This window comes from Sinocyclocheilus rhinocerous, unplaced genomic scaffold (assembly GCF_001515625.1).
Source record: "Sinocyclocheilus rhinocerous isolate Xijiao unplaced genomic scaffold, SAMN03320098_v1.1 scaffold24, whole genome shotgun sequence".
Taxonomy (NCBI): Eukaryota; Metazoa; Chordata; class Actinopteri; order Cypriniformes; family Cyprinidae; genus Sinocyclocheilus; species Sinocyclocheilus rhinocerous.
This window is the reverse complement of record NW_015647124.1, coordinates 1,591,085-1,618,985: the sequence shown is the minus strand read 5'-3', so window position 1 is coordinate 1,618,985 and position 27,901 is coordinate 1,591,085. Positions and strand designations below refer to the sequence as shown.

At 38.7% G+C, this 27,901-nt stretch overlaps 1 protein-coding gene across 1 annotated transcript; it reads right to left on the bottom strand.

The window, feature by feature from the left end:
- Positions 1–58: 58 nt before the first annotated feature.
- On the bottom strand, positions 59–27,631 carry mapta (microtubule-associated protein tau a). Its single transcript, XM_016513248.1, has 9 exons — positions 27,554–27,631; positions 16,972–17,178; positions 7,641–7,718; positions 7,099–7,167; positions 6,312–6,332; positions 3,257–3,291; positions 2,925–3,113; positions 1,963–2,055; positions 59–232 (listed from the first exon to the last, which is right to left on the bottom strand). The coding sequence occupies exons 2-9, from the start codon at positions 17,156–17,158 to the stop codon at positions 59–61; spliced, it is 846 nt and encodes a 281-aa protein (XP_016368734.1). The 5' UTR covers positions 17,159–17,178; positions 27,554–27,631.
- Between the last annotated feature and the right edge of the window lie 270 nt (positions 27,632–27,901).

Here is a 27,901-nt window from a genome sequence, read left to right as displayed (position 1 = left end):
GTGTAGTCGGTGACTATGTAACAGACACAACTACTACATTGAATGAGAGCTTTCACTTTTATACAAGGTTTCCACAAATGTTCATAACTTCAGGAAGAACCAAGACAGAGGGTGTTGAGTTCATCCCATAGTTACTCACATTGCCACCTCCCGGTACATGTTTCAAATTGTCTTTGGAGCCACACTTTGACTGGACATTACTGAAGTCCACCTTCTGATCAAGAATTTTCACCTGAAAGAGTGCAGAGGTCAAGGAAAAGAAGAATTACCCTTTTGGTTGAAGCCAAATCAGAAACCTTCTGATTTTTACTAATAACATCTGAAGTATACAGTATTTACAACTTCATGAGGAACATCTAAGGGACATCTCGATTCAGTACAGTATGGCTGGGAGTTTGATTAGACTCCCATCTATCAGAAGTAAGGAATGAAAGAATAATGGCAAATTTAGGAGTGAACTGGTTCGCCATACCGTTTTATCCAATAGTAACTTACATTGCCACCTCCGGGTGTGTGTTTGATATTGTCTTTGAAGCCACACTTCACATTGGACATTAGTTGGACATTACTAAAGTCCATCTTCTGATCAAAAATGTGCTGCTGTTTAAAGTAAACGTTTGGAAGTTTTCATGAACAAAAACTGCAAATTGGTAAAAGTTCCCCGATACTCATGAAGCATAAAGACATATGTGACCCTGGACCACAAAACCAGTCATAAGGGTCAAAATTGAGATTTATACACCATCTCAAAGCTGAATAAATAAGCTTTCAATTGATGTATGGTTTGTTATGATAGGACAATATTTGGCTGAGATGCAACTATTTGAAAATATGGAATCTGAGTTACTTAATGTCCTAATGATTTTTGGCATAAAAGAAAAATCTATAATTTTGACCCATACAATGTATTTTTGGCTATTGCTACAAATATACCCCAGCGACTTAAGACTGCTTTTGTGGTCCAGGGTCACATATTGTTAAGTGCTTTCCAAAAATAGACTTTGGAACGGCAAACATTTTAGGTTGTTTGCACAACTGGATAGTTACCATTCTTGGGAAATGTAACCATTACAATACCTAGAGATAATATATTAGTCAATTCTCATTGTACAGTATAATTCTTAGCTAACATTTGGCAAACAGTGGCAGTTTACTGATGATGTTGGGATAGCCAATGACAAATACAATATAAAATGTAATAAAATAAGTAATAAGTAATAAAATGTATGTGTTGGATAGGGAGAGTTGTAATCTACTGCGACTTATAAACTATTCTTGAGAGAGTTATTTGAGTAATAAACAGGTTCATTAGCCTTTGACCACAATGACCACATGATTGATCAAGAAGTCATGGTAAAATATGTTTTTAACAACAAAAAAAAAATCGAATTTTAAATGTCAAATTTCAACGTTTTACAAGATTCAACTCAGTCAGTTTAATATAATTTTAGCTGAAATGACTTGTACAGCCAATTTAGGGTTGCACGATTATGACAAAAATCATAATTGTCGATTATTCCCTTGAAATTGTAATTGCGATTATTAATTTACGATTATCATGATGATGTTTATACCATTGTTTGATGCAACTGCACTGTTTATATGAAAATAAACAAGCTGAAAACACTCTAACTGAAAAACCTTTAGTGCTTTTCTATAGTATTAAGCTTCAAATGTCAACTATACATCGGATTGGTTTCTTCTTTAAATGATAAAAAAGTAAAAATATGAATGGTATTATAATGTTATACTAAAACTAAAACTAAAACAATGGAAAAACCCTTAAGATAACATGTAGAAAGAAAAAAACATATCTTAAGCACGCAGAATAACATAAGTGGACTTTGAACGATTAATTGCCGCTTTGAACGATTACGTAATTGTGGCATCCATAATTGTAATTGCGATTAGAAATTGGATTAATTGTGCAGCCCTAGTTGGATTCATTCCAGAGTTACTCACATTTCCACCTCCTGGTACATGCCTGAGGTTGGCTTTGGAGCCACACTTAGACTGAACATTACTGAAATCCACCTTCTGATCAAGAATTTGTACCTGTGAAAGGAAGAAGATAGGGAGAGTTGTAATCTACTGCGACCTGGGAATCAAACCCACAACCTTTTGCGCAGTTAACGCAATGCTCTACCACTAAGCCATAGGAACATGTAACATATGAACATATACTTATATCCACTAAGCACATTCTCCCCTCAGTTTTGCCATAATTTCCACCATAACCCACAATTTTCAGTTAGTGTAAATTCAGTTTCACAAGAACAAAACTGACGAGAGCTTGAAATAAGTTAAAGTAGAAAAGAGATAAATATCACTTGCGACAAAATATTTGTGAGTCATTTCCAACCAAGCTGTAATTTTCTCAAATTATGCAAAAGCTGTAAAAATATTATTTAAGGACACAAATGCTATGTGAAATTAGCCTTAACAAGACAAAGAATTTTGCCATTTTTATGACAAAGAATGTAATTTCCAGCACAGTATGTCATTTCCACTATAAAGATGTGTTGGACATGACATTTGTTAGCATATCAAAATGACAATTCTCTAGCGATACATGTATGCCCACTGTTGGACATTGTTAGACAAAAGCACTCATATTTGAAGAAGCATTCATAAACAAATGAGAAAAATTTATTATAGGCCTAATGACATGTTTGCCTGTTCAAACATACAGTTTATCGAAAGAACATTCAGTAATTATTAACCCATCCACTGGAAGCACAACCAAGTTATGCAATACAATTATTCTAAAATCATGCTGACTATTTTAACTTGTCAAAACTAACATCAAAGACAGAATTTTGTGTGAATGAGATGTTGGCCAGTTAGTAGGAGGAGAGAAAAAGATGCTGTTAATCACACCAGACAGTGTGCAAACTGGCAGTAAAAGAGGCGCAAAGTTAAACCATTCTCCACAGCAGCAGCAAGACACGGGGTCCGACACCAGCCGCTGTACTCACTCTTGGCCTGGATTCTTTGGGTCCAGAACTGGTGGCAGGTACTGAGGGAGATCTACTAGAGGAGGCCAAGGCCTTTTTCGGGATGGAGGAAGACGTTTTATGGGAGGAGGGTCTGACTTTACTGTTTTTAGGGGTCTTTACATAAAGAGCAAAACCATAGTGGACGAAAACTCCATGGAGTACAAATAGCGACAGAAAGCAAAATAAAAGGCAAAACAATTCTACAGTGAAAGTGGAAGAGAACAGAAAGATGATGCAAAATAGCTATTAGCACTCACCCTCTTCTCTGCATCACCATTGGTCTTGGACTGAGCTGTGAAGAACCAAAAAATGCACCAATATGAATACAATCAGTATATCAGAAATAGAATGCGAATAAATGTGTTGCTAAGCCTAGTGAGCTGCCTAACCATTACTAAATCATTACTAAACCTCACAAGTGACTAATCTGTAACACTAGAGACTCAACTTACAATCAATTTCAACGAGGTTTGATGTTCACATGTTGCTAACAAGGCGAAACAAATACATAGCACATACAATTACTGGATAAAATAGTTTGTTTCAAATGATGTAAAACCGTTTTTATACATTCTTTAAAGTATTGAATTCAATGGTTTTAGTTTATAATCAACATTTCGCTCACCTGGCCTGCCATATTGGATTTAAAAGTTGATCGTAATACATTCTGATACTGCCTTTTCCATGAAGGAAGCCTAAATAAGAGGTCTGCAATAATGCACATACGCTTCTTTAAAGTTCTTCCTCCGTACACTCTTAGAAATAAAGGTTCTTTATTGGCCATGATGGTTCCATGAAGAACCTTTAACATATATGGAACCTTTCCATTCTACAAAAGGTTCTTTATAATGAAGTCTTTAGATTTTAAAATGTTCTTCAAAATGAGAAAGTGGTTCTTTTAAGAACTGTTAACAGAAAGGTTCTTTGGAGAACCAAAATGTTTCTTCTATTGCATCGCTGTGAAAAAATCCCATTGGAAACTTTCTTTTTTAAGAGTGTAGGCCGCTGACTAGGTTCCAGCTATGTTAACAGTGTGGAAATACCTTTGCTAAATTGACTACAGTTTGCTACATTTATTCCTAATGCTTTCTCTCTTTTTCTTAACTTGTGAATATTAACTGGATATTAATTCTATTGTTTTTAAGAAACATATGAGAAAGTAAGCTGTAAATGAAAGTGAGGGGATCTGTTAAAGCAGTGCTGCACCAGATGGTGTTGTGAACGCATGCAAGTAGCACATTCATGCACACAGACATGCCAAACTGAACTCATTGAAACACGGCCAGCAAACACGGATTTTATAAAGCGGCGCAAAACAGGCTTCAAGACCACCAGAGGGAACAAAAGAATGACAGAGTGAGACTGAGTGCCTAAAAAAGGACGACATGTAGCAAACAACTGCAGAACAACAGATCGTTCTCCTCAGCACGCTGTTCATTTTGTAGGATGTTCGTTATAGACAGAAATTGGTGCAAAGCGGCTCTGTAAAACATAGGTGGAGGCAAACCAAGGAAGAGACACTGCACTGGGATTCTGTGTTAACTGCACAGACCTTTGAACTGAGCCACCGGCACCAGGGATTTTCTTGAGACGTGGACACCTTTTGGAGAGCCAATTGTGCTTGTAGAGGAAGCAGTGGCTTCTGTCTTTTTGGTCTCTGCATCTTTGGCGGTAACAATAACGTTGTGATTACCCCCAGATAACGTAGCATCAACTTTCTCCTGCACTTTGCCCATTGCTTCCATGTGTTCATGAGGTAGACTTTTTGTAAAAATATGTTCTTTGGTTTCAGAAGGTGCATATTCAGCGAGAGTTGTCTGAACCCTGCTGGCCCACGCCGGAAGCTTTCCTTCTTCAACATGGCTCTCATTGCCATAAAAAGACAGTTCTTTCTCTTCCTGAAGGGTCTCGCTGTAAGGAGCCCTGGCTTCTACAATCCTCTCCCCGACGGATGTCAGGTTTTCCAGGGCAGCGCTGCAGACCAGGAAAGTCACAGGTGGCTCATTCTCCAAAGACAGGCTCCTGGTGCGGTCTGGACTGACGGATGTCCGTCGATGATGGGAATGGACCGGTCGTCCAGACCAGCTGCTTCTGAGGAGGTCTTCGTCCTGCTCTAGTATTTTCTGGTGGTCTACACAGCTCCAGTCCGAGTGTTGATCATAACCATCCGGTGAAAACCCTGCTGCTAAAGCTGGAAACAAAGCCGCTCTTGCCTTTCACTAATGCACGTCCCATTCACCATGGACAGACAGTGGTCAGAAGATTTATAGAAAGCAATGACAACATCGATATCACTTTTCCCAAGGAAACTGTCACATGATAAGGAGGGAACAAAAATACTTGTGGTGACAACCGAAGAGGAAAGACGATGAGCAAACATAACAAACTGGTTTGCTGGCCTTTGCTAACATCCAAAACAAACAGCTGTGATGAAACCGGACTTCACACTGAACACAAAAATATGAGCTGATAGGTGCAATTAAAGAGCAAGATTGTTGGCAATAAGTGTTTTTTTTTTTACAACTGAAACATAAAAAAATTTTCTTTTTGTGTCACTATCCTTGTGAAAAAGTATACTGTTTATTTAGTATTTATTATGGATAATGATATGCGATAATTGATATACGATAAAAGAATTTGCTTAAGTGTGAACTTAATGTAATGTTTATTTTATGTTATTTACAATTAAATAAAAACGGATTATTAAGTGCAAGAGTGCTTTTTGACCCACTTAATTAAATATATGTTATTAATTACTTAATTGTCTTTGAAATAGGATTAAAGCACACCGCCGAATGTACTGACAAGTACATTTTATTATAAAAGTATATTTAAAATATACTAACTTTAACTGTAATATCAAATTACAAAACAGTTAAAATTGTTATTAAATATTTTACATGTGAGTCAAGAAATCAAAATAAATGCACTTCTTTAAAGCATGTCAAAAAAAATTTTAATGTAAAATTTGTATGGCCCTAAAAAAAGTAACACTTTTCATTTGACGTTATTACAAAAGTAATTATTGGAGTCTGCTCTTTAAAAGCACCTAGTTTCTACTGATTATTAAAATAAAATGGACATATCTCTGTGAATTCACAAAACCAAATAACCAGTACAAAATACAGATGAGTGAGGTGGAGTACTACCAGAACAGAGAAAACAGAGAAAACAAACTGTTAAATTTAAAAAATATATTTTAATAAAAAAAGGAAAAAACATCTACGAGATCATAATTCATGTAGCATAATGGCTATTCTACAAAGCATGACACTAATGTGGTAGTTGTGTAAGAGTAAAATAGTGCTTTACCTGCGGGTGCCGTTCCTCCAGCTTATTAATGATCAGGATATGTAGCAAACAGAGAGAGAAACATAAAAGACAATATTAGAGAACCACATAGCATATTTTCTGGCAATTTCAGCTACAGAGATGCACTATAAACACTATAACCTAGAGTGAAATCAGACCATCAATATACTACACTTCATTTCGAAATCACAAAAGAAACAAATACTTGCAATTAAAGCACTGTGACCTATGACAGAAAAGCTTTGGCTGAGATCCTATTTGGCACAAAGCATTAATTCCAGACTTGGCATAACATCACACCTACCCTGGCAAAGGCAGCTGAGCTCTCTGAGGTCTCTGTGACTAATCACATGGGAACTAATCTGAGAATGGCGCTGGAGTCTCCCTCGAGTTTATTTTGATTTAAAAGCCTGAAACCTGTCAGCATGCTTCAGCAGTGATGTCAAAATTAAACAGTGTGCTTGCAGACATACATATTACCTTACACTTTAAAAATCACCCCAATGTAAGCGCAACATAAAAAGGATTTCAAAGCAAGAAATGGCAATTTGAAACAACTGCATCCAAGATGGCATTCTTGTTACCAGTAGGCCCACTTCAAACAGAAGCAAATGCATCCTGCAGGCTTAAAATATGCAACAAATCAGTAAAAAAAAATGCTATAGAAAATTAGAAACATTAGGATGTAAGGCACAAAGGCATCCACATCAATAAAGGCACAAAAGGGCAGTCAAGCAAAGCATGTCAGTCAAAAGAGGCAGCAGTTGATGGAGCAGAAGGTCCGTACCGCTCGTCACTTCCACAGCAGGCTGGGACTGATCTTCTTTCTCTTCCTGTCTTGAATCTTGGGGGCTTTCTATAAAACAATCATTTGAACAGTTCACACACCAAGCTCCTAAAGGAAGTCCTGGTTTACTTGTGCAAGTGAAGCTGCTGTTAAAGTCTAAAAGCAAGCCAGAAATGGAAGGTTTAGATTCCCAACTCAGCTGCAGTGAGACTTTAGCTGACTTCAAAAGTGCTCTGCTGAAAGCAAATAACTGGATGATTAACTCACATGAACACTATAACAAAAGATCAATTAAAACGGGGAAAAAAACACATATCCAAACAACCGGAAACAAAGCTAACACAGTCTTGAAACTCTGTATATTTAACAAGGCAAAGTTAGTAATAGGCATTGCACTGCATGAATAAAAAGAATTACTTAATATTTAAAAAAATAAAATAAAAATTGATTAACTTTTTATTTTAAAAAAGGGCAATTTGTAAGGGAAAGCGAAGACAAACTGCATTTCAAAGCATCTTTATTATAAGTGCAGCAATGCATACCACACTGCTTCTCCTCAGCAGAGGAGGTGCCTTCAGCACTACTGAGCTCAACATCCACCCGTTCTTCTGAAAACTCTTCTGTGAGAGAGAATGTTGGTTAAAAAACACATAAGGCACAACTTATGTAGAGTCAGCTGTTGTTTTGAGACAATCAGTATTCATAGAGTATTCATTCATATGTTTAAAGGTTCTATTTGACATTGTATTCATCTTAATTGACAAAAATGATCACTTTATACAGATAAGACATTTTTGTTTTAGTTTGTAAAACAATAATAAAACAATATTTATTTATTCTATTTAATTTTGTATTTTTTGTTTAGTTTTTGTTTTGTGCAAAGTATTATGTTTTTCAACGGCAATAAATTGATGTCAAACAGCTGAAGCAATCAGTCACACTGTACTGTGAACTCTATGCAATCTCATCAATTTTTCTCTGCAACTGGATCTCTGAACTTGGTAGGGAAAAAACTAATTAATTCAGTTGTTGTAAGAACGCATTTAAATGTAAAAATACACTGCTAATTTTACCGTCAAATTAAATATAAGGCGAGAAACTGATCCCAGCTGAATGTGCTGGCAACCCATATCAGCAATAACCTGCAGTGCTGGAAAGTAACTGTTTATTGAAGTAACAAGAAACATTGTCCAAAATATCTAAAAGAAATTTAGTCCATTTAGGTTTTCAAAAACTTTGGCATTCAAACAGAATAAATCAGTGGTGCGGAAACTTTTTACTATGAGGGACAAAAATTAATTGAGGGCTGTGGACCGAAAGTAAATTATGCATTATATCCAACTATATCATAATAAAATGTCAAATTGAACCGAATCGAATCAAATTGAATTGATAGTCATCTAATAATTGAAAAAATAAAATAATTAATTAGAAACAAAGATATGATTCAATGGCATGGCGGGCCAAAACAAAGGTCATCATCACAGGCCAGCATTGGGCCATACTACGATTTGATTGCAGCAAAATGGGACGACACTGGTGAAAACATTGTTTTGAGCATCCATGACATCCTGATGACAATTTCCTATTATTCAAATTATTTAAAATAAGTAAATAAATGTGCAATACTATGAATTCTACAAAAGCAAGCAAAATATGTCAAAACAATTTTAAAAACATCATTCAAAATTTTTTACATTATAGTTCATTTGCAGCTGTACACAATAGGGGCTTTCACACATACAGCCCTTTCTGGATAATTACCAGTAAATTACAACTTAGAGATCATGTTGTCACGGAATCACCAGTCTCCACCCTTACCCAGTATCAGCGTTCTCAGTCTCCCAATTACTAATTATCACCAGCTGTCACCGATCACTCCAGCACCATACAAAAGGACTTGCCACACACACACACACACACTTTGTCTGGTCTCATCTATGGCTAAGACTGCATCTGTTCGGATTGTTACTTACCTGAAGATTACTTACCTCCATGATCCAATCCTCTTCTCCTTTCAGTCTCCCGTGATCCTCCTACAAGACAACAGGAAAGTGTTCAATATCTCTCAGTGACTATCTAATAGTGTGCGTGTGGCAACTCACCATTCCTCTCACGACTCCGTATTTTCACCTTCTCTGCTGCCATATGTTTGATCCAAGTAATTTAATAAAGTGTTTCTGGATTGTTTGAAAACTTACCGGTCTGTACAGTGTGTGTTTCCTTGACAGAAGACCAGACCGAAGACAGGAACCGGCAGCATGAGCACTTAGGGCACTTTGCACTTAGCAACCCTATCCATTTCAGGAATTGGTGGATTTGCTTCGCTAGTCTTTCTCACCCAACCACTGCCGCACCAGTCACTGCACCAAGCACTTCTTCACCACCTACCATTGTCGCCAGTCCCATGGCCAACCTGGTGCCCTACTCTGGTTCAGCGGAGGAGTGCAACGGATTTCTGCTACAATGTTTGCTGGCCCACGAGATGCAGCCGCATTCTACATGGAGCTGCATTCCACCCTATTAAAATGGAGAGTACTGCAGAGGGCAAAATGACCCTGTAACGCAGACATTAAACGGCTTTGTGGCACTTCCGCGAAGTTTTTGGTAAGCCAGCTGGAGCTACTTTTACTGGTGATCAACTTTATCAATTGAAGCAAGGAAAAATGTCCATTAATGATTATGCCCTGAAGTTTCGTACCCTAGCAGCAGCAAGCGGCTGGAAGGAGAGCTCTCTTATCACCACTTACCGACAGGGATTGTAGCCTTAAAGGGTTAGTTCACCCGCTGACCTCATACGTCATCCGCCCTTTATGTCACGTCTTTTGAACAGAAGGAATGCAACACCCGCCGAGTACAACGATAGAGCTTGAAAGATCAAAGACAATTTTTAATATAACTCCGACTGGATTCGTCTGAAAGAAGAAAGTCATATACACCTAGGATGCATTGGGGGTGAGTAAAACACAGTCTAATTTTTATTTTTGGCTGAACTAACCCTTTAACTCCAGCTGCATTTCGCTGCATACAATGATTCCATATGCCTCAAGAAATTTATCCAACTCTCTATTTGAGTAGCCCATTGTATGCAGGGTTGTGGAGAGATCTTCCAGGGTCAGCCTAACATCTCCTCCGCCTCTCGTCAGCCAGAGCCCACCAGCTCTCCAGAACCAGAACCCATGCAAGTGGAATCTACACGGGTTATCCCTGACGGAACGCAGGTGGCGGCTGACCCAGAGATTATGCCTCTATTGCGGTGCTGCTGGGCATGTTATTGTCGAATGCCCCATCCGACCTCCTTGACCGTTGATGAGTGTTGTCCAAGCTACCTATGTTAGTTCATCGCATCTTACTACCAAAGTGTTCATTACTGTCTCGAATATCTCCTTTCCAGTCACCGCACTCGTCAACTCTAGGTCAGCCGGGAACTTTATCTTTGGTGCTCTCTGACGCCAGTTCCACCTCCAGAAGACACCATGTGAGAGACATTACAAAGCCCAATCCATCATTGGAAAACCCCTGAACTGTGCAGACATCCGGTATAGAGTGGGTCCACTTCACTTACATGTTGGAATGCTCCACCAAGAGGAAATTCAGAATTCTACCTCTGGTGTCATCCTAGAGTAACCGTGGTTAATGCAACATCATCGAGATCTCCCTTGGGAAACTGGTGAGATTAAGAAATGAAGCAAGCGATGTTTTCCTACATTACCCATTCCACTCAAGAAGGAACCGAAATCAGTAGTCGTCTACTCCGCCTTCGTCAAGACACCCATGAATCAACAATCTGTTGACATCCCTGACTGTTACTCCCAGTTCAAAGATGTCTTCTGTCCCAAGTGAGCTTCCCAGTTACCACCACTCCGGCCATGGGACTGTGCTGTTGATCTCCTTCCAGGTGAACCAGTAGCCAGCGGCAAAATCTATACTTTAACACTACCTGAACTAGAAGCCATGGAATACATTCAGGAGGCTTTACAACAAGGATACATCAGACCATCTACTTCCCCTGCTACTTCTTGCTTCTTCTTTGTGGCAAAAAAGAATGGAGGCTTGCGGCCCTATATAGATTACCGTGCCCTCAACAAGATCACCGTCAAATTCAGGTATCCCCTTCCTCTCATCCCAGCTGCATTGGAACATCTGAGGGGAGCCAAGATCTTCACCAAATTGGACCTCCGCAGCGCGTACAACCTCATCCGGATACACGAGGGGGATGAATGTAAGATGGCCTTCTTGGCCACTCTGAATATTGCATTATGCTGTATGTGCTGGTAAACACCCCCTCCTTGTTTCAGGATTTTATGCACGAGATGCCTGGCTGAACATCGCCAGCACATTGCGAAGGTCCTTCAGAGACTCCGGGAATTCAACCTGTTCCTCAAGGCTGAAAAGTGCCAGTTCCAACAATCAGAGATCCAGTTCCTAGGGTACATTGTCAACCAAAATGGTATCTCAATGGACGAGAGGAAGGTGGAAGCTATTCGTAACTGCCCCACTCCCAAGATTGTCAAAGAGCTCCAAAGATTCCTTAGATTCGCCAATTTCTACATCCAAAACTACAGTTCCATTACCCAATGGAGGCACTGGCTTGAGGAACTTGCCATCAATTCACAGTGTGGACTCACCATAAGAACCTCCAATACCTCAGTGATTCCAAACGACTTAACCCTCGTCAAACTCGTTGGGCCTTATTCTTCACCAGACTTGACTTCAAGATTGCATACCATCCTGGTTCCAAGAATGGCAAGGCTGATGCACTGTCTTGCATTTACTCCTCTGATGATTCTTCCAAACAACCTGAGCAGATCCGAAAGTATTCTTAAACCCCATCCAGTGGACACCTCTGAGGAAAACCAAGCCAGTGCCTCTAAGAGTCCACCACCAGGTTGTCCTCCTGTCCGGCAATATGTACCAAGAATCCAACAAACCAAACTCCTCCATACAGCTCATTCCTCTGTTAGTACTGGTCACCCAGGGGCCAATCAAACCCTCTCACTACTTCAAGATAGTTTCTGGTGGCCCAGCATGGCACAAGATGTGAGAAGGTTTGTGAGTGGATGTACAGACTGCGCCATTTCCAAAAGTCCCCATCATCTTCCATCAGGCAAAATCCTTCCTCTGCACGTTCCAAATCACCCTTGGTTGCATCTAGGGTGGATTTCATCATGGATCTACCTCCTTCTCAATGTAATACCTGCATCTTTGTGATTGTGGACAGATTCTCCAAGTCATGCAGACTCATTCCTCTCAAAGGGCTACCCACAGCTATGGAAGCCGCCAAACTCCTTTTTAACCATGTTTACAGATACTTCAGTATACCCGAAGACATCATGTCCGACAGAGGCCCTCAATTTATGTCCAGAGTGTGGAGAGCATTCATGAAACTCCTAAATATGACAGTCAGTCTGTCTTCAGGATACCACCCTCAATTGAATGGGCAGACAGAACGGAAGGTACAGGAAATTGGACTCTTCCTCCGAACCTTCTGCCATAACCACCAGAACTCCTGGAGCCAGTATCTCTCCTGAGCCTAGTCCACACAGAATTTTCTGTGCCAGCAAACCACAGATCTTACCCCATTTCAGTGCATACTCGGACATAAACCACCAATGTTCCCATGGTCTGGGGAACCTTCTGATGTACAATCGGTGAATCACTGGTTCCGGGAGAGTGAGAGGGTCTGGGACTCATCACCTACAAGGAGCCATCTGGAGGCAAAAGGACCTTGTCGACGTCCATAGATCCACAGCTCCCAACTATCAACCTGGACAAAAGGTATGGATTTCAACCAGGACTATTAGGTTGCGCCTACCATGCAAGAAGCTGTGTCCCAGGTACACTGGCCCCTTTGAGATCATCAAGGAGATCATCTTATTATCCTTCCAGTTAAAACTCCCTGATCACTACCGCATTCACCCAGTATTCTATGTTTCACAACTCAAACCCTATCACTCACCAGTATCCCTTTCCTCCACAGAGCCTGGTGATGGTGATGTACCTCCCTTACCGCCAGTCGAAGAGGATGGAGCAGTCTTCACGGTACAAAAAAATTTTAGACTTCCGGTGCCGAGGTGGTGTACCGGAATATCTGGTAGACTGAGAGGGCTATGGTCCAGAAGAACGCTCATGGGTCCCAAGAAGGGACATACTGGACCCTGATCTACTCGCCACTTTCCACAATGCTCATCCGGAGAAACCTGCACCTCGCAACAGAGGTCATCCACCTCGACGCCGGGGTAATCTGCCCTCAGAAGCGGTCTGTGGAGAGGGGGGTACTGTCACGGAATCACCAGGCTCCACCCTCACCCAGTATCGGCGCTCACAATCTTCGGCTTACTAATTATTACCAGCTGTCACCGATCACTCCAGCACCATACAAAAGGACTTTCCACACACACACACACACACACTTTGTCTGGTTTTGTCTATGGCTATAACTGCATCCGTTCGGATTGTTACTTACTTGAAGATTACTTACCTATGTTATTCTATCCTCGTCCTGGTTTCCAGTCTCCAACTCCTCTTCTCCTTTCAGTCTCCTGGTGATCCTCCTACAAGACAACAGGAAAGTGTTCAGTATCTCTCAATGAGATACTAATAGTGTCTGTGTGGCAACTCACCATTCCTCTCACAAATTTCACCTGCTCTGCTGCCATATGTTTGATTCTGGATTGTTTGAAAACTTACCGGTCTGTCCAGTGTGTGTTTCCCTGGCACATGTATAAACAGGACCTTTTGAAAAATACCTGGAAATTAGTTCTAGAAATTCCTGAATGAAAAGTTGTAATTTTACTAGTAAAATTACCGTTCTCTCAGTAATTATGAAATTACTCTGCACTGTTTACAGTAAAAGCCGGTTCACACATTTTTTTGTTCCACTGCGCTGCTTTTGAATTGTTTTTCTATGTAAACAAGCACTAGATGGACATCTTTGACCACTGCACCACATTTCACTGGTTTTCCAGCATCTTGCACATGAGTGTTGTGTCGTAATGTGTTGATTAGCCCCAGCCATTTGGAAGTCAAAAAATACTGTCAAATAGTGAAACTGAAGTATTTCTCCTCATTCAGGCAGGCTAAATGGCTCAGCATTTAAAAACAATTTCTGATGATTTACATTACGTTTACATTTATCTGTATTTTGGTGAAGATGTGTGAATGATATCTTATGTTAAGCTTTCGCTTGTGTGAAAGCAGCGAATGTTTAATACTGTGTTCCTAGAGCCACTAACATACTAGCTTTACTATCTATAACATACTCACTCTCTGATGTGCCATTGCAGTATCTGCCATTTATTGGTGGCAGATGCTCTGAGCAGTGTTTCCTCCTTGTGTGTGGAATTACAGGAAGAGCAAAAGGGGAGAAAGTGTGCACTAGTGAAGGCTGTAAACTAGGGAAATATAAGCCACGCACTAAAGAATGCAGGGGGTCACAGAAGAAAAAAGAGAGAGTGTTATGGTCCCATTTAAGGCATGTGAATACATACAACACAACGGAAGACTCTGTGACAAGCTGGCACCTTTACAAAAGACTGTCAGTCAATACCACCAGTGTTTGTTCCTTTCCATATACATCCTTGGAGTTCAACGATTGGCTGTGGTTTTAAACAAACAACTACGTTTAGAAAACTCTGTGTTCTCCAAAAAAAGCAGGATTTTCCCAGGACTATGATGCAACATCATTAATTTAAAGGAATAGTCTCAGTTTAATACCAAGAATAAAAGTCAAAATAGCTGATAAAAACATCACAATAATACACAGGTAATCCACATGACTCCATTCCATCAATTGACATCTTGTGAAGTCAAAACCTGCATTGTTTGTAAGAAACAAATCCATCAAGATGTTTTTACTTTCGCTTCTGAGAAAATTCCCATAATCCATAATAACACCTCCTCCAGTGAAAAAGTCCATCCCCTGTTGTTGGAGTGTGTTGTGTGGATTATTGTGATGTTTTTATCAGCTGTTTGGACTCTCATTCTGATGGCACCCATTCACTGCAGAGGATGCATTGGTGAGCAAGTGATGTAATGCTAAATTTCTCCAAATCTGTTCAGATGAAAAAACGAACTCATCTACATCTTGGAAGACCTGAGGGTGAGTACATTTTCAGCAATTTTTTGGTGAGCTATTGCTTTGAGAAACTAGAATCTGTGCTAGAATGACTGATGCCATCACAGTAAAGAATGTCAAATGAGCAAAGTTTAATCAGTAGCTTTGATTCAGCTACTGAATAAGACAACTGTTTATACTTTTGGTCGAACAGTGAATGAAAGGGTTTCAAACTCATTTAACGTCCATTGATTGTGCCTTTCTCATGCCTTTCTCATGCCTTCCTTTGTACACTGTCGCCTTATATTTTCTGTAACTCAACTGAGAACCAATTTCATTACTGTGTGCTTTTCAAAAGCCTAATGTCTGCAAGCAGAAAACACAAAACCTCATACACTTGAAGAAGAAAGCAGGGTGTGTGATGGTGTTAAATTAGTACCAGAGAACGTCCTGAGTGGAGGGTGACCCACATGCCTGGATTACAGCACGACGCAGCTGCAAAGCCTGGATTGAGGGCCCAGTCAAGCACAGCCTTGTGGTTTATGTAAAGGAATTAAAACACAAGGCTGTATCAAAGCGTTGCTGCCACTGCGGCCACATTCATCACTAAAATATGTATAAAGATCATACGCCCTGCAATGTCTTTGATCATTTGATACGTTTATTTGCTCATGACGGGAGGAAACACACGTTAGCGGTCATGCTAATTGACGCTCAGAGGGATTACACATCTACGTGTATGTAGTATCACAGTGAATTTGTCTGCTAATGAAGTCATTAATATAATCTCATTATTTAGTAGGCATACGTGCAAATCTTTCTTTGGTGTATAATGCAGAACTAGGCTACATTGTCTGATAATATCATCCCCTGGCAGCCAAGATATATCAGATTTTGCCTGTCATAACATTGTCCTTGTAATATTTAATAGTGTGCACTACATGTAAATAGATATCATTTATGAATAATTGTAATTATATTTCATCCTTATTGGCTGTGGATCTTTTTTACACTCTAAAAACAAATATTTTTGCTCAACAACATTGGTGCAAACTATTGTATTATTTTTCAATCTTTTTGAGTTATGACAACTTCTGATGCAATTATTGTAAGTTGTTCTAACAAATGTATGTATAATTGAATGGAGGCCCCTGAACCAACTAATCTTATCTATTTCAATTTAAATTAACAGCTAACACATCACAAGCTAACTTATCTTATTTGTTCATTAAATTTACATGCTAAATATTGTTGCTCATATGTAGCCTTTCACAACTTAAACGAAAGCACTACTTTTCAGCACAACGGTAACCACAAAAACTTCAACATAACATAAACTCTTTTAAATGTCAAAAATTCAAACACATCAGCATTAAACACTTTCCATTCACTAAAAAACACATAAAATAACATTTTAGAATAAACATTTATTCTCCGCATCGAATTGTATGCAAAACTAGAAATCTACTGCCCAGTTCTCAAAGCTATCAAGGCAATTTCATTAAGCTACTACAAATTTTATTTACTTAAAAGGTTTAATTAAATAAATAAATGCATGGTTGAAAGTTAAAATTCAAATTTAAGTTGTGGTAGGACTTCCGCTGAATGTGTAGATCATATTCCATACAAGTATGTCTTTCAAGGACAATTAAACTTATCCTTCAACTACATGTGAATGCTGTCATGATACACACACACCCTGTTCACACTGCAGAGCTTGTTTAATAGTTCTGACTAATCAGTTAGGTTAATCATTATGTAGTTATTTTGACCGGCGGTGACACAACCAACCTGTTTTCCCACAGAAGCAAGCTCACCTTTCATTGGACAGTCCCCTGGTCTCACAAGCCCCACCGCAATTCCAATCTCCTTATGGAACTGGTTGCCATGGTGATGATCGTTGATGGTCATTCCAGAAAGGGAGGTTGCCATGGTATCGCTAGAGTTGTAGTGAGCCGTGTGGCTATTGGGCGAGGAGCTCAATAAATCGTGCTGCTGGTCCATAGCAAGTCCAAATGAGGATACTGGAGGGGGAAGCGAGGATGGAGGGTAAAGATAAGAGAGAAAAGAGTAAGAAGGGTATAAAAAGAAAGAAAGAAGGGAAAATAAAAGGAATAAGTTAGTGGATGCACAAGAGAAAAGCAGTTCAAAATGCTTTTGCCTGGCACTAATTGTTTTGCTTTGATTCCTTGTGGCAAAAATGACTTTTCAGTGCTGACAGAAGAAAAAAACTGTTATTTCCGGGGGAAAATTCTGGTTGAAAACCTCAGAAACAACTGTCAGGCCAACCATATGACTTGAGTGAGTGAGTCAACAGTAGAGGTGTCCACCAACTTTTCAAAAGACAGCGTGGGTTGAATCAATATCCAATTGTCAGGACCTGTCTCTTCCAAAGGCTTCACACAGGGCTGTCACAAGCTCAACGTAAACAGAGCCAGAGTGCCGGTGTGAACCTGGATATTTATACTGCCAAACATGCCGGTCTAGCTTAAGGTTACTGCTATGTGGCCTAAAATAGTGCAGTCAAGCCAACGTGTTTCTATGTACCTCCTGCAAGCCTTTCTGTAGCCACTTTATTTAAACCATTGTATCGCACAACGTAACAGTGCACTTGCAAAACTGCTTTGGTATGTTCTTATTGTAATTGTCAAATCACAGAAAACACCCCTTTTTTCCACTGACTGCAATTGTTGTTTTTACATGGGACACTCCCGCTCCAGAGCTACGAAGTGTTAGAAATCCAAATATTTGCTAATGACTACATAGTTAGTAATACTATAATAATCGCTAATGTTGAAAATCCATCCCATTAGTGGTACTTAGTTATTAGGATATTTAGTCAGCTACCCAGCCCAAAGCAGATTATACATGTTGGATATTTCACAGCCATCCTGATGCACTATTCAACCTACATATACAAACACACACTCATTACACAGACAGCACCCAGCCCTGCAGACATCCCGACAGCTCATTCTGACGTGTGTGCTTGTAGCACTCAGAAACGGTGTGCTTTTTCATTTTCTTTCTAGTGCAATGGGAGTGTAATGATTTTCAACACACACATCAGTAAAGTTTTTCATGTTTTTTAAAAGAAATGCAAGTCTGCATTTATTTAAAGATTTAAAATGATGGTTTTCTGTTTTAATATACTTTAAAATATAATTTATTCCTGTTACGCAAAGCTGAATTTTCATCAGCTATTACTCCAGTCTTCCGTGTCACATGATCCTTCAGAAATCATTCTAATATGCTGATTTATTATTAATGTTGGAAACAGTTGTGCTGCTTATTTTTTTTTTTTGGAACCGGTAATATTTTTTCAAGATTCTTTGATGGATAAAAAGTTAAAAAGAACAGCATTTATTTAACACAGAAATCTTTTGTAACAATGTAAGTCGTTACTATCACTTGGTTTTGATTAATTTAACATATCCTTGCTGAATAAAAGTATTAATTTCTTTCCAAAAAGAAAAAAAAGAAAAACAATGTACTGACCCCAAACTCGAACGGTATTGTTACAAAAGCTTTTTATTTATTGTGTGTGTATCTACCTACCCATCCATCCATCCATGAGTTGAATTACTGAAATAAATGAACTTTTCCACGACATTCTAATTTATTGAGATGCACCTGTATATATATATAGTTACATGAAATTAACATTAAATAAAACATTCACAATTTTTGTATTTCACAGCCCAGCCCTCCAGACATCAAGACAACTATAAACAGCTTTTTATAGCTTTTTTTTCTCTCTCTAAGATTTACACCCATTCAGAATTTTTAGGGTGATGAATCAAGGTAAAGCCAACTAAATAGCTTTTCACATTACTAACCCTTATTAAACTATAATATAATATAACCTGAGATTTTGAACAACATGATAAGGTTGAGTAAATGATGACAGAACTTTCATTTTTGGGTGAACTATCTATGTACAGTCACAGAAAGTTTCATGCATTATTTAGTTTCATCATCTGAGGTTTAAAAGTGTCAAACATTGATGGCAAACATTGATTGGAGTAGCAGCATATTATAGTAGATAAATGATTCAGAGAGGGAAGAAATAAGCTTAAAGGCCCGTTCACAACAAGAATGATAACTATAAAGAAACTACAAAGATGGACGATACCATCTGTTTACTCTAAGCGCACCCTCGTCTACCGCTTTCAATTCTCAAGCTCCTGATAGCAGGATTGATTCTGATTGGGTGTCAATGTTTTTATCATTCATCATGTGGAAAAAATCGTCCTGAATGTGATTCCAATGATATAGTTTCTCTGTGCATTTATCGTTATAGCTGTGGAATGGACTCTGCTATTCTTTGATATTGAAAACGATTTTTAGAACTATATCTTTATAGTTATCATCCTTGGTGTGAACAGGCCTTAAGAATGCTGTAGAGCATTAACAGCATTGTCACTGCCACAGCAGTGTGACTATACAAAACACAGCTGTTGATGTATTCCATTAGCATTTATTGAATACCTTCTTAGTTATATAAAAAAATTGCTCTTCTCTTTCATCTTCTTATGGGTTTCCCTGCTCTGTGTACTCTACTAAAATCCACAGCCAAGAAAAAAAAAACCTGTCTGGATTCTCCAAGTCATTGCATTGAACAGTGGGAAAAATCTCACCTGCTTTATGTGCATCTCATCTGGCGCACAAGCTGTCTGGAACACAGTGTTTGCACAAGGATTCAGGATCTTTGCTCTCTTACCTTTCCTCAAAGCTTTTTGTACACTGGGAATGTAATGACTGTTCAACATGTGTTACTGTTTACCTAATATACAGTATATTTTCAAATAGAGCAAATAAATTCTAGGGTATAACAAAAAAGACTATTATATAGTGGGATCCAAAAGACTTCTAGAATGGAATTTTTTCCTTTTTTTTTTTTTACAATTTACATTATGATAATCACAATTGTAGTGAAAAGTTGAATTGACATGATTTACATTTCAGAACATCTTAGCATTTGGTATGTCACCCTTTTGCTTTATTTACAGCAACAAATCATGATTTGTGATCATGTTTTCCCATATAATTTGAGAATGGTCCAAAGAACAACTTGTTCTACAATGGAAGCAAGAACATCTGACCATCAGTCACATCGATCATGTGAACTCCTTTGTACAAATTTGCTCATTTGATTAGTGACCTAAATAGTGCAGAATCTCTTTATTATTTATGCCATAACTTTCCAAATGTACATTTTGAATCCCTGATGTTCAACATGACTTTTAGACCCCACTGTATATCCAATGAGTTTTGAGTTAAAAGACCTTTTAAACATGTCCTGACTCCACCTAGTATGGACCATAACACCACATGCCTCCAAGGGCATTTGAAGAGCACCATCTAACCAGGCACTAACATCTGTTGTATTTTGTGTGGCGGTGGTGCCTCATTTTGAGTGTTAAAGCATAAAAACTTGCACAGTTGGTGCTCTAAAGTATGTGGATGTCTGTGTGTGTGTTCAGGGAACAAGAATGATGAACTTGGCGTGGCTCATGGCCCTTCCGCAAAGCCACATAAACAGAGCTACTGCGAGGGTGTGTGCGGCTAGAGAAAGCACAAGATCAACATAGATGTTTGCACAGCACCTGGGATACTATGCAAAGACATATTCACCGCAGTACACACATAAAGCCATCATATATGTCGTTAACTGAACACAAGAATTCAAACTAATCTCTTTTTTTAAGGCGAGGTGAGGGTTAACATGGATAGTTGCCTGGACACAAGATCAGATCGCGGTTGTCTTTCCTTCTTTATTGCCTTTGAGTTTCTAACGGACAACATGTGGCAATAGTTAAGGTCTTCTTCATTTTAAAATGAAGCAATGGGTAATGGAACACTAACTTATTATTTCTTTTTAAAGATTTATTTTTGGCATTTTATACCTTTTATTTAGATAGGACAGTAGGTCGACAGGAAGCGAAGTGGGTGAGAGAGAGAGGGGGGTGGGATCGGGAAAGGTCCACAAGCCGGGACTCAAACTCGGGACACCCGAAGTGCAAAGGCACTACATGTCGGCGCGCTGCCCACGAGGCCATTGGCGCCAACTAACTTATTATTTCTGAATATTGCCGTTTACACTGTATACTGTGTACTATTTTTTAAAAATAGTAAATGAAACAAAATTCGTTAATCCACATTAAACATTTCAAAGAGTATTAGGCTGAATTGATGTCACATGACATGATCAAATTGCATGTGAATGGTGACCAGTTATCATTATAGAAATAAAAGATGTTATTTTGTTATCTATTACATTTTATTTAATTCAGTTTTGTGTAAAGTGTCTTAATATTTCATCAGACTAATAAATGTTGAGTTAAAAATTATATGTTGGCTGATAATAGTGTCAGGTGCATTGCATTGTGGGATACAGTTTACCACGCAATGTGCTCTGTTATATGCTGCTCATGGTGGCAGGCCATCTGTGCATTACATGCATTCAGAAATTTTGCAAGATGTGCAGAGTATACAGTACATAGTAGTATGTTAGTAAGTCATTCTGAATATATAGACCTGGTCTCACATAAAATCTAAAAGATTTGCTTCTTTCTCCTATACATGAAAAATTAGCATGACGCTGCACTCTGAGTCATCTCAATAGTCTGGTTTGAACTTCAGCTTCTACTAATAGATGCAGATGAGTGCTTCCTTGTAAACACACTTCCCCTTTCATTAAATGCTGTGAAACTGATAGTTCAAATAGACGTGGGAGTAGTGCTGGGCGTTATGACCAAAAATTAATATCACAGAATTTTTCAAAATTATACCGGTTTCACGGTACATGACGGTATTTTTTTTTCATGCATGACCAGGTGGCTGCGCTGCTTCTCTGCCGCTCACTGCACAGAACAGACGCCGAGAGAGGTGACACTTCTCCGGGAAAGTCAGACCTCGCGTTCGCGGGACAGCACTGGCGAAATCTTCCAACTGAACCATAGCTAAGGTTTATCCAAAAAAGTCGCTAGGTTTGTCAGTATGAATATTCCATGGAAAAAAGCCGCTAAAAGGGTCTGAAAGTTGCTAAATCTAGTGCTAAAGTCGCGCTCGCGTGTGTGTGAGACGCAGGAACTAACGGCAGGGGGCGGTGGATATTTGTGGTGGTCAGTGTGGATATTGTGGATGAGTTCTTCGGTGTCATCACGTTCTATTAGTTCTACAGCTTCAGTTTCAGAACTTTCACGCTTAGTAACACATACAGCTGTTCCCTCACCACAGTGCAACAGTGAAAAGGGACCCCTTTCAAACAGTGTCGCGTTCCGAACGTTGTTTAAGCGACATACACCAGTATTACGGTATTTTAAAAATTCATATCATAACAAAAATAAACACTTTCGGTATGAACCGGTATACTGCCCAGCACTACGTGGGAGCATTTGATTCTTCTCATGGAGTGTCAAGACGTCTCACGAAACAAAGCTCCCACTGTTACACTGACAGGATGTCAACAAACTTCTGGAATTTTTAAGCTGTTCTTGTCAGCGTGTGTGGTACTTGTTGTTTTGCAGGACATTTAAACTGTGCTTCTAACACCAATCAATCTAGTCAACATCGAAAATAGTGATTCAATCTTTCAGTCTTGTATATTGCAAAGATATACATACAATGATACACTGAGGCAAGGCTGTAACCATTTTGGGTTCTTGCATCTAAAGGAATTAAATAATTAAATTATTTAAATGGATTTAAGGGAATAAAGAAATAAGAGAATAAAAAGTCTTTTAACCGTTAAAAAACATGAATGTTTTTTTTTTTGTAAATTAATCAATTTGAACTATCAGCAAATAATATTTTTATTTTAAAATACGCACAAACTCACTCTTATTTGCATGCCTAATATGTTCAAAAATATTTCTTGTCTCATCATACCTATATATTCTATTCAAAACGGTGACACCATTGGATGACAAACATCACTGGATATTACTCTCAGTCATTTCACACTTCTGTCATAAAACAGTAGTCAAATATTAAATGTTGGGCTAATTACATCTTACCTCACACTTTTAAAAACTGAAGCAAACTAGAACATTGAATTCATGTTCAGAACGTGAACAGCCTTCTTTGATTTGACTGGTCATCTTGATTATTTTGACATTGACGAGCGCTGTTAGACTGCTGAGGCAGACCAGCCTAAAAATGTAACACAGGTTTTGTCTAAAAAATCCTGAAATATTTTGTCATCCCTTCCCAACAATAAACAGAGCAGCATCACATATTATATCATATATTGCGGAGGATAAGTTGGTCATTTCTAATTATTGTCAATGGTGGTTACGGCCTGCACTGAGGCCCAGTAGGCAGACAACCTACATAACTTCTAATAAAATAAATCATGTGTGTGTACACCAACAGGTATTATCTGTTATGTAACCAGGCATAATGTAATCAGACTATGTCAAAAACGGCTTGGTTGGAATTAGAAGATAAATCCATGGATGGCAGCAGGAAAAATCTGAATATATTTTCTTAGGTGTTATTTGCTTGTTTATCTGGCACCAAACTGAAAAACGCCGCTCTCCATTGGCACACACTGGGCTTGTGCTTTAGAAAAGCTGAATGTCTGTGATGCTCTCATCACGGTTGACTACCCTCGTATCCCTGACCTAAATTTGCTCCGCATCACTATGAAGTTACTCCTCTCTAATGTTTTCTCTCTGCTCTCGATCCCCACCTCCTTTCGGACAGGGCCAGTTATGTTCCAATTTAAACAGTCCCATAACAGGCTCCTTCACAACGACTTAAATATGAAATGCACCAGATCATAATTGCAGTCTATGTAGACCATGATGCTGGATTAGATGTCAAGAATACAGACTGTAAATCTGACGCCACAAAATGCATTCTGAGTGCTGTGATGACATAAGCAACTTCTATTATCCCACTATGTGAAATGATTCTTATGATGAGTCACTCCCTTATGAACTGGGTGTAGAATGATTCTACTGTACTGTGGTGGAAAAACAAATATTCATTTTAGAAAATGATGTACTGTATGTTAAATGTCTTTTATTATTGCAGCCCATCCCCATCATGTAATACTTAATTATGCAAAAATATGTAATATTCATATATTATATTCACATAATTTTCATATATATATATATATATATATATACATACATACAGTCTGGAACTTTTATATAACAAAGGATTATTTTTTAATTATTTTCATAAATAAAGTTGGATATATAGTATATCCAACTGTATCTGCATACAAATAGTATACTCACATAAAGTGATATATTATATACTAAGAGATAGCAAATCTCAAGTGCTTGTATGATTGCAATGTGTAAATTATATTATAGGCCAGCTCTAATTTGCAAAATGTGACTATAAGGCATGAAGATATTATGATATTATAAACATTAATATCATGCTGCTTTAAAATAAGAAAGTGTATTGTGAACAGCACTATACAAATAATTATGTAAAACAAGAAATATTCAGCTTACAAAATGATCTTGTCACGCAGTATAAGATGGATCATCAGGTTTTGCACCAACTTGTGGAATTCATGCAGCTTGAGTGCTGCTTTCATTAAAGTAAAAAGAGGACAAACCAAATACTGAATTCTGAAATCACTATTAATTTTTCAATTCATCTATATACTTATGACTATATAATTGCTATCATTAAATTACTAATAAAAATGTTTCTATCTTCTATTTTGGTAGTCTCAAACTTTTGTATCCCACATTGCATATGCTTCAGATCATGGCTAACAGCATTCCAGAACAGTCATGCTTAAGTTCTCAGGGCAAAGGACCATGTGGATGCATGTAGACATGGAATTCTGCTCATCACGCTTCTGTCAGAGAGCTAATGGCCTAAGTCTCTACAGCTGCAAATTCACCTCAAATTACACAAACCACTAGGTCTGTGGCAGAAATCCCAATCACACCCTCTCATGCCAGTTAGTCTGAGGAGACTGGTGTTGCAGCAAACTAAACCCCTCTGTCAGTACCATGCCAATTAAACACATGAGAGACTTCATATGGCATTACGTCAGAGATTTTATGGTCTTTGTATGCCTGCCCATATCACTAAACCACAACAAATTGCTCAGATGCTTTCGTGCAGCTTAGGGACCACTGAAAATAATAAGCTCACATTGCTAATATTTATAATGCTGCAGCTAAACAGTTTATCTTTTTTTTGTTGTTGTTGTTGTTGTTGTTTGCAATAGACATGTTTGCACAAATAGCACAGACAGCAATCATTGCAATGTGATAAGGACAGAAATAACCTATATATATATTTTTTTTTAATTAATAATAAAAAAAATACACATCTAATTATATAAGTACATTTACATTTTTTGATTCACTGGTTTGCAATGTTTATGATTCTACATATTCTGTAGTAATGGCTTCTGCCAAAATTCCCCATCAGTGTGTTTGGAAATACCCCCAATTGGTTGGTTCAATTAACTTAACACTTTATGAATTAGATTTGACAATTTTAGTGTGGATTTATATATATATATATATATATATATAATGAAAATGCCACAGTTGTTCTTTTCCATACAACAAAAGTGCATGGTGGTCATTGACAATTTCAGAATGTCAGTTGGACATTTCCTTGGTTTATTAAAATAATAATAATAATAAAATTAAGAATAGAACAGAATAGAACAGAATAGAATAGAATAGAATAGAATATGTGCATATGCCTCTGGAGACACCCTACAGGGCTCTTTACAGGATATTTTCAGAGGGCATGTCTGGTTACTTGGATCTAGTCTGTAATCCAGAATCAGTCACATCAATACAGTCTCATAGCACAAATTCACGTAGCCTAATCGATAGAAAACGTCAACTGTAATTAACGAGAAAAAAGGCGAGGCAACCCAGTAGCACAACCAGAGAAGCGTTTGCAGGCAATTCAAAAAATCCTCAACTCAACCCCCATTTTAAACCGGATTACAGTCCACAGGGATGCAATGTAACACAGTGATAATATACTGAACGTTCCGCTACCAAAACGACCGCATATGCGAAGCGCGGTGAACATATGAAGAATAATTCTGGTTACTCAATAAAATTATGCATCCCCATGATTAAACAACTACACTGTCGTTGAAGAAAGGCGTTGCATGCCATTATTAGAACACCGAATCAGCATTCGGTCAGCGATGAAGCGTAACCACGACTTGTAATAAAAATGAGTCGTCGATCATTTCTACAGGATTCCGCCACAAGCGTGATATCAGACACAGAGAGACAGTGAGGGCTGAATTCAGACACCCGTGAACAGAGTCAGACGACATGAAGAGCTGGAATCATGGCCGCATCTCTGTTCTTTAGAGGTGGAGGGAGGAGGTGCGTTCCAACCGGATTACAGTCCACAGGGATGCAATGTAACACAGTGATAATATACTGAACGTTCCGCTACCAAAACGACCGCATATGCGAAGCGCGGTGAACATATGAAGAATAATTCTGGTTACTCAATAAAATTATGCATCCCCATGATTAAACAACTACACTGTCGTTGAAGAAAGGCGTTGCATGCCATTATTAGAACACCGAATCAGCATTCGGTCAGCGATGAAGCGTAACCACGACTTGTAATAAAAATGAGTCGTCGATAATTTCTACAGGATTCCGCCACAAGCGTGATATCAGACACAGAGACACAGTGAGGGCTGAATTCAGACACCCGTGAACAGTCAGACGACGTGAAGAGCTGGAATCATGGCCGCATCTCTGTTCTTTAGAGGTGGAGGGAGGAGGTGCGTTCCAACAAAGCATCCTTCAAGCAAAATCGATTTACAATGAGCTTGAACTCACAGACATATTCAGATTTTTAAGATACATTATTCCTTTTTATATGGAATTAGTCGCATTAATCGAGGGCATCGCAGTCAGTGCAGCAGGATTTTTTTTTAGCTGGTATTAAAATGACACATTGAACGCAACAGCTCTCGCAATTTGCATTCAGCTGATAAGAAATAAAGGAAACATACAGGAATAAGGTATGCACGTCTGTGGGTTTAATCTTGAAAACGACCACGTTAAAATGTGGGTATTTGGTGAAAACTCCCATAAATACCGTTACATGTATGCCTGGTTCATTTTGAATAATCTTGTTAGTCACTCACGTATTTTTCATATGAGACCTAGCTTTTTTTGTCCCCCAATAAGCGAGTCCGTATTCGAGCATATTCTATATACAGGGCATTGGTTTATTAATACGTAAGCAGCGCAGGCCCGATTTAACATGACATGCAGCGCCGATTAAAATTTACAACTAGGGGACGCATGTTTCATGTTTGATACAAATCACCTTCGAATATAGTGCACAAAAACCAGCGGACACATTAATAAATCGCATTTAAAGGCAGCTTTGGCAGGTTTTACGTACCTGTGCACGCGTCGCTGTTATTGTCTCTCCTCCAGCTGCAGTCGCTCACTGAGCGCACGAAGAGACCTGCCGTTTCTATAGCGGCCTGATCAAGAGAGGAGGCGCTAGAGAGACACGACAGAGAGTCCTCTGCCTGGGAGAATAAACTGGTTTCTTGATAAGCTTTCATTACTCGCCGCGCTCAATCAAATATAATAACTTGTCTATTCGAGGGAAAATCGAAAGCGTATTGTTTACTGTGGATGGTACCAGTAATTGGACACTACGCCTACTCTTCAAAACGTACGAAGGAATTGCATTACAAAACATGAAACAAAGTGCCATTCACTGTGAGTGAGGACAGCAAAA